Source organism: Apteryx rowi, unplaced genomic scaffold (assembly GCF_003343035.1).
Source record: "Apteryx rowi isolate R43461 unplaced genomic scaffold, aptRow1 scaffold_338, whole genome shotgun sequence".
Taxonomy (NCBI): domain Eukaryota; kingdom Metazoa; phylum Chordata; class Aves; order Apterygiformes; family Apterygidae; genus Apteryx; species Apteryx rowi.
Window position 1 is genome coordinate 622,416 of NW_020449841.1, and position 7,009 is coordinate 629,424.

Here is a 7,009-nt window from a genome sequence, read left to right on the forward strand (position 1 = left end):
CCGCCCTCCAGGCCCTGCTGCCACGGCAACCGGTGGCGTCACGCGCGGCGGGGCGGGAGGAAGTGCGGTGGGGTGCTGCGGCAGCAGCGCGCTTTACGGCGGGCCGTGCGGCAGCGGCGGCGAGCTTTACGGCGGGGCTCGCGTGCGGCATGATGGCGGAGGAGGACTGGCTCGGTGTCGAGGCGGCCGTGAGCGCCAGCGAGGACGAGGTGAGGGGAAGGGACCGGGGCGGGGCGGCTTTCCCGGGGGCTCCCCAGCGCCGTGTGCCCCGGGGCGGCCGCGGCAGAGGGCGGACGGCCTGGCTGGGGGCGAGGGCGTAGCCCGGCGGGGAGGCCGTGCGGTCGGTGTGCCTGGGGGAGCAGCGCCGGGCCCCGGGATGGCCGGCCGGGGCCCCATCCCCATCCCCATCCCTGTGGCCGGACTCCGCACCCGCTCGGGCGAGGGCGCTGCTCTGCCGGGCTGGCCTCCTTGTAACTATGTCTGCCGTGTGCCAGGGGGCGGAGGAGGATGACGAGCGGCGGCATCAGCAGCTCCTGGAGGCAGTTAGCTCTCTCTCCGGACAAAAGCGGTGAGTTTCGGGGTGTCTGAGGGGCTCTTTTCTGCGGCTTGGCCCTGGGGCTCCTCCCAGAGCCAAGCTGTGTTTCCTCACCATTGGACTTGTAAAGCTGCACGGGAGTATTTTGAAAGAGAGCAAAAGAGAAGGCGCTTGGTTCCTTCTTCTCCTGGCATGGTCTCATTTGCCTCTACTGTAGTAACAGAAGAGAGAAGAAGCACATGTGGGGTACACGAATAGCCTTTTAATTTATTTGCTTTCCTTCTCTTGCAGGCGGAAGCTGGCAGAGCGTACAGAGGCAAGTGTGCAGGTGTCTGAGTTCAACGTCAGCTGCAAAGGTGAGATCCCTCTGGGAGGGCCTGCAGAGCTCCCGCTGTCAAACTGGGTCACTGCTTTGCCAGCTCAAGGTCAACAGCTTGAAGTTTGCTGTGTCTGTGCTGGATCAGTGGGCTGAATGCAGCTACAGCCCATGGTGGCGCTTGGCTCGGCAGTGCTGCACCTCTGTTGACATGCTGGACTTTGTCTAGGTGCTGGGGAGAAGCTGGTTCTATCTGAGCTCCTGCAGCCTATCAAGGCCAAATCTGCCCTGAGCCGTGTGAAGAAAGAGCTGAACAGAGTGAAGCAGAAAAAGGCAGTAGAGCTACCACTCAGCAAAGAGGAGGCAGAGCGGGTAAGTGGGCCTGTGCAGGCTGCAGACAGCAGAGGGAGTGGTGAGGGAGGAAGCTCTGGCCTTAAGGGGCAGTAGGGGTGAGCCCATGAGTGCCTCTCTACTCTGTGGTGCTGACTGGCTTTTCTTGTTCTTCAGGTCAGGTTCTTCTCTCTTCTCATACTTTTCCCTTCTCTCCCCTGTTACTGCAGGTTGTGAGAGAAGCCGCCTATGTCAGGACCTCTAAAGATGTTGGCAAATGGCAGCAGGTGGTTTTGCAGAACCGACGAGCAGAGCAGCTGGTTTTTCCCATGAAGCAGGAGCTTGTGGCAGTTGCACCCCTGGAGCAAGTGGTTTCAGCTTGGAAGGTGGGTGCTGTTGTGTGTCTGCTGGCAGCACATAGCTGTCATATGGCTTTCTGAAGGGTCTGCTGGGGGAGTTTGACTTCTGGCTTTGCTGGCCGGGGCCACATAGGTCTGAGGGAGGGCTGACCTGTAGCTGAGGCTCTAGTTGGGTCTGGGCAGCTGCATACTGAGCTTGGGAGCACTAAAAGGGAAGTTCTCCACATTCCACACATGTAGCAGATGTGTGAATGCTGTCCGGGAGAGGCCAGACTAGGCAGGGAGTCAGCAGATGGTTCAGAGCCCACTCTGTGCCCTGTTGGGCAACGCCCTGTCTCCTCTTTTTAGCATTTTTTTTGCTCGAGGCACAGGGCAAAATCTGATTTTCCTGATTTCTCCACTGAGCTAGATGCCCTGTGAGTAGCCCCCAGCCACTTGTGCTGAGCGTAGAGAGAGTTTTTGGTCTGCCAAATTCTACACGTTTGTAAACTTTTCCCTTTAAAAAATGAATGCTTTGAATGTGCATTCCCCTGCAGATTGTGCTATTTGGCAGGAGAGATTCTTTCACCCCTGGAGAGCTTTCCTAGGTATCCAGATGCTTAGGTGGGAGGTGGACCTCACTGAGCTCCTAACCTAGCAAGCACACGCCTTGATCTGGTGCCAGAAGCTACCTTTCAGGCTCAAAGCTCCCTTGCTGTTTCAGCTGGATGTGGCATCACCTGCTTTCCCTTCTGAGCACCCACTGTGCTTTTTATCAGAAACAAGGGGCAGGGGGGCTGTTCTCCACGTGCCCTGGTACCTTGGCAACCCTCTGGCTGTTGTGTGGGACTGTGAGGAGGGCTGTGGATCCGACCCCGGGGAGGAGGGGAGCTTGCTTGTCTCTGGCTTCCTGTGGGCCTGCTCAGGGACATCAGGAAGGATGGGGGGAGTTGGGAAGGTGCTGGGTCATGCAGTTCTTTCCTCCAAACAGGCCCGGACTCCCCTGGAGCAGGAGATCTTTGGGCTGCTCCACAAAACGCAGCAGCCCATCACAGACCCACTGCTGACGCCACAGGAGAAAGCCTCGCTGCAGGCAATGAGTTTGGAGGAGGTTAGTGCTTTCTTTCACACTCTACCTCTGGAGGCCTCTTCCTTGGAGCTTGACCTTGCTCTGTGCTCCCCRGCAGGCTCGGCAACGGCGAGCAGAGCTGCAGAAGGCTCGGGTCCTGCAGTCCTACTACGAAGCCAAGGCTCGGCGAGAGAAGAAAATCAAGAGCAAGAAGTAAGGCTTTGCTGTTGCCATACTTTGTGCATTTTGGGAGGGCTGGGGCCTTGGTGCTGGAGCCAGCCCTGTCTGGTGACAGGTGATTGGTGAGATGTGGAGGAAGGCAGAGCAGCCCCTGGGGTCTGCGACACATCAGGCAACAGGTTGAAATACCRCTGGGAAGCTGTGCTGCCACCTGTCCAAAAAAGTGCCGCCTGCCTCAGAGGGTGCCTGTGTGCTTGTGCAGGGACGCCTGCCCAGCACCGTGAGTTCTCACTCCCTGGCTCTTTGCCCTTGCACTGCAGGTACCATCGAGTGCTGAAAAAGAGCAAGAAACGCAAGGCCTTGAAGGAGTTTGAGCTGCTGCAGAAGTCGGACCCCGAGGCTGCCTTGGCAAAGCTGGAAGAGCTGGAGCAACTCAGGATGGAGGTGCTGGTCTTGCTCCTCATCCCCATCCTTTGGGACCTCTCTGCCCCCAAGGACACTCTTCTGATGCTTTTCCCTTCTCCTCACCCAGGAGCGGATGAGCCTCAAGCACCAGAACAAGGGGAAATGGGCCCGCTCCAGGGCCATTATGGCTAAGTACGACCTGGAGGTGAGACACAGGGTGGGGAAGGGTGAGATGCCTGGGGTGGCACGAAGCTGGGTCATGTTGTTTCTGGCCTATTAGAAACATCTCAGTCCCCTTCCAGGCCCGCAAGGCCATGCAAGAGCAGCTGGCCAAGAACAAGGAGCTGATGCAGAAAGTGCGGGTGGAGCTGCCTGAGGAGGAGCCAGGCGACATGCCGGCAGAGGACCTCGTGTCAGAGTCTGTCCCCACTGTCCCAGTGGATGCCAGCGGAGCTAATCCCTGGATGCTGGGCAAGCCCAGCAGCCCAGCCAAGGAGCCTGAGGTGCAGGAGGAGATCCAGATCGTTACAGAGCCTGCTGTTGCAGAGAGCAAGGAGGAGATGTCAGAGGAGGAGATGTCAGAGGAGGAGGCCTTGCTACAGGACTTTGAGCAGAAACGGCACATGCGGCGACAGCAGGCAGCAAGCCCTGAGCTGCGAGGTGAGAAGCTCGTAGCCCAGAGTAATGTGGGCTCTTGTGTGCCACAGGGCTCAGCAAAGTGGGGGCTGTGGGGCCTGTGTCTTTACACAGCTGTCCTGTGCTCTCCCTCCCTGCTCATGGGGTGATCATTTCTCACCCTTTGCCTCCATCTATAGGTGCTGATAAGACAGAGGTGGTGTCTGAGCTGCCAGAGGACATCTCCATTGACCCCATCTGCACTGAAGAGCAGGTGAGCGTGGGGATCGAGCAGCCTCCCCAGGCACAGGAGGAGGTCTTACTGTTAGAGCAGCAAAGCCGCATGCAGACGATGGAGGACATTGAGGCTTTGGCTTCGGAGGAGCATGCAGAAGAGCAAGAAATACAAGTGGCCACAGGAACGGAGAAGGGAGTGCCCCAGCAGGAGGGAGGCAAAGCTGAGGACAGGCAGGCCAAGAAACCAAAGGCCAAGAAGAAGAGGATCATCAGCTTGCAGGCTGTGCTAGGTGGAAAGTCCCAAGAGATCCAGTGCCCCAGCCTCCCTGTGGCTGTGGAGGAAGAGGTGAGTGGGGCTGACCAGTCCGGCTGGGGCCCAGAGCAGGGCTGGCTGCAGGGCACTGACCTCTGTCTCCACAGGAGGGTGGCATCGACCAGAGAGGGGTGATCACAGAGGCCTTTGCAGGGGACGACGTGGTCGCTGACTTCCGCCGGGAGAAGCGCAAGGCAGAGCAGGCTGGGAAGCCGCAGCCAGTGAACTTGGTGCTGCCAGGCTGGGGCGAGTGGGGAGGCACGGGACTGAAGCCCAGCAAAAAGAAAATGAAACGGTGAGTGCGGAGAGGTGTGGCAAAGTGTCTCAGCCCAGCGCCAGGGCTTGACGTCTTCACTTGTCCGGCAGGTTCCTGCTCAAGCCGCCCCCGGCACCTCCCAGGAAAGACCAGCATTTGCCTCACGTCATCATGAGTGAGCAGCGCAACATCCACGCAGCAGCACATCAGGTGGGGTGGCGCATGGCTACGGGGGGCAGCAGCAGTGAGCACTGTGGCCCCAGCACCCAGGCTGGCCCCGTGTCCAGGCTTTGTGAATGCTTTCTTGTAGAAGGGCCGTGTCAAGTTTTCAGCTTTGACAACCCAGAAGCCAGCAGGGGGACAGTGGGGGAAGGAATTTACACAGCCACTCCCATGACTTCTTTTTCCTGCTGCTGTGCCGAGCATCCTGGGGCCTGCTAGAGATCGGAGAAGAGGGGGTTGGAGCAGGGCAGGAGACTGRGCACACAGTGTGAGGTGGTCGTGGACCAGTGGGAATCCCTGCCAGCATGGCATGAAAGCAGCCCCCAGGGCTCTGGGCCAGGCAGCTGTTTCTTAACCCAGCTGTGCTGTCTCCCTGCAGGTCAGCGAGCTGCCTTTCCCCTTTGAGAAGCACCAGCAGTTCGAGCGGAGCATACGGACACCCATGGGCCCCACGTGGAACACGCAGCGTGCCTTCCAAAAGCTGACTGCCCCGCGCATCGTCACCCGAGCGGGCCACATCATCCAGCCCATCTCTGCAGAAAATGTCCCCTCCCTGGCCGCAGCAGCCAGCAGCGGAGCCAAGGCAGCACTAGAGCTTGCACCCAAGCAGAGAGAACAACTCTCTCGCCCCCCTCACCTGCGCAAGAGAGCCCGATAGCTCTGTGCCCTTGTGGCTGGTGCGTGGACTGGCCTATGCGCCTGCAAGGGGAGCAGGGCGAGGGGCTGGTGCAGTGACAGAGCCGTTGCTCTGCTGCGGCGAGGTTCCCTGTCACATCCGCTATTCACTAACACTTCCTCCATAATAAAATGCCTCGTCTGTGCGGTTGGCGTTGCTCCCCGCCAGCGCCCTGGGGCTGGGACCACAGGTGCCCTCTTGCCTCTGTTTGAGTCCCTCCTGCCTGTGCTCGGGGACCTACACGGGGCAGGAAGAGTGGGATGGGTAAATTGTACTGGTGCAATGTGAACAGCTTGCTTCAAGTCAGGCCTATGAGATACAGCTTGTGGGTGGGAGTGCGTAAAGGAGGTGGAGCAGACGCGAGTGCTCTGCCAGTGCTGGGCTGGATTCACCCTGCCCCTTGTTTCTCTGTCTTTCATAGCCCAGTTTTATATTTTTTTATCTTGTCTCAATTGGCTTTCCTACTGCCTGCTGATAACCCTGTCCTCAGCAGAGCCTGGCCACATTGTACCACACCTCAGGCCCTCCTGCTGCTCAAAAGTGACTTCCGGCTGGCTCTAATAAACCTGGTTAGCTGGAAAACAGTGGTTTCTAAGGCTGTTCTGCACATGCTGGGAGCTGGCTCTACCCCCAAAGCAGCCATCCTGCCCTCTTCCTGCCCCCTCTGCGTCTTCCTGTGACAGAGCGCGGCGTCCATGCTGTACCCGCACCACTGTTCTTGGCAGCTTCTGTCCTCAGCGGATGGCAATTGTGGTGCTTGATGCAGCTCCCTCCTGAGCACAGCGGCCACCAGGCTGGCAGGGGGACGTGCTCTAGAGCGACAGTGAAACAGGAGCAGGCACGGGGACCTGCAGGCCTCTCCCTCTTCCCACGTGTGCTGTGTTCATGCCAGCTGGAGAAACACTCCCCATCTCGGGTGAAGGAGGGACTTGAGGAGCTGGAGCCAGAGCTGTTTCTGTTCCCAGGAAACACGTCCCTCACGCTGAGGATGCCTCCTCCCTTGTTGGCACCATGGCATGCCTGGGGAAACGGCCGGGCTGGCTGCCTGGGGCAGTTGGGGATGGAGCTGCTGTGCTGGGTGAGCTGCGGCGGGGGCCTTCTCCCCTGCAGCTGGGCTCTGCTGTGGGGCCAGGGGGTAGGTGCCCACAAAGGGGGGATGTGGGGGGAGAGCTGCCAGCCCTGTGACACCCTTGGCCCCACTGCTTCCCTTGTTCCTACCGCTGTAAATGCGCAGGGCTTTTCCGCTCTGCTCAGCAGCATCCTCCCCTCCTCTCAGCATGGAGGCGTGGGGGAGGATCGAGCTGCTGCGGACTAGTAGGGGAGTCAGGTTTGCCCATGGCCCATGCTGTGCTCTTGCCAGGGCTGCAGGGACCTGGCTGGGGAATTGCTGGCCCTGCGTGGTAGCCTGAGGCTGCCCAATAATGTTCACTTGCAGTGGGGGGGCACCATTGCCTTGCATGAATTAACCCAGGGCTGAAAAACGAAAGGAAGTCATTTCCGTGCTGTGACAGCGAAGT

The 7,009-nt window shown here is 59.3% G+C and overlaps 1 protein-coding gene across 1 annotated transcript; it reads left to right on the top strand.

Annotated features, from left to right (window-relative positions):
* Positions 1 to 108: 108 nt before the first annotated feature.
* On the top strand, positions 109 to 5,681 carry UTP14A (UTP14A, small subunit processome component). Its single transcript, XM_026072160.1, has 14 exons — positions 109 to 209; positions 495 to 568; positions 827 to 891; positions 1,081 to 1,223; positions 1,412 to 1,567; positions 2,511 to 2,630; positions 2,704 to 2,801; positions 3,089 to 3,212; positions 3,301 to 3,378; positions 3,476 to 3,833; positions 3,989 to 4,371; positions 4,446 to 4,633; positions 4,705 to 4,804; positions 5,196 to 5,681. The coding sequence occupies exons 1-14, from the start codon at positions 150 to 152 to the stop codon at positions 5,472 to 5,474; spliced, it is 2,226 nt and encodes a 741-aa protein (XP_025927945.1). The 5' UTR covers positions 109 to 149; the 3' UTR covers positions 5,475 to 5,681.
* The last annotated feature ends 1,328 nt before the right edge of the window (positions 5,682 to 7,009 follow it).

What these genes read in the sequence shown, in the direction of transcription:
- UTP14A (XM_026072160.1), top strand. Translation starts at nt 150, where the DNA reads ATGATGGCGGAGGAGGACTGGCTCGGTGTCGAGGCGGCCGTGAGCGCC. An exon ending in GCAAAGAGGAGGCAGAGCGG is followed by an intron (nt 1,224 to 1,411) that starts GTAAGTGGGCCT and finishes CTGTTACTGCAG; the next exon opens with GTTGTGAGAGAAGCCGCCTA. An exon ending in AAGAAAATCAAGAGCAAGAA is followed by an intron (nt 2,802 to 3,088) that starts GTAAGGCTTTGC and finishes CTTGCACTGCAG; the next exon opens with GTACCATCGAGTGCTGAAAA.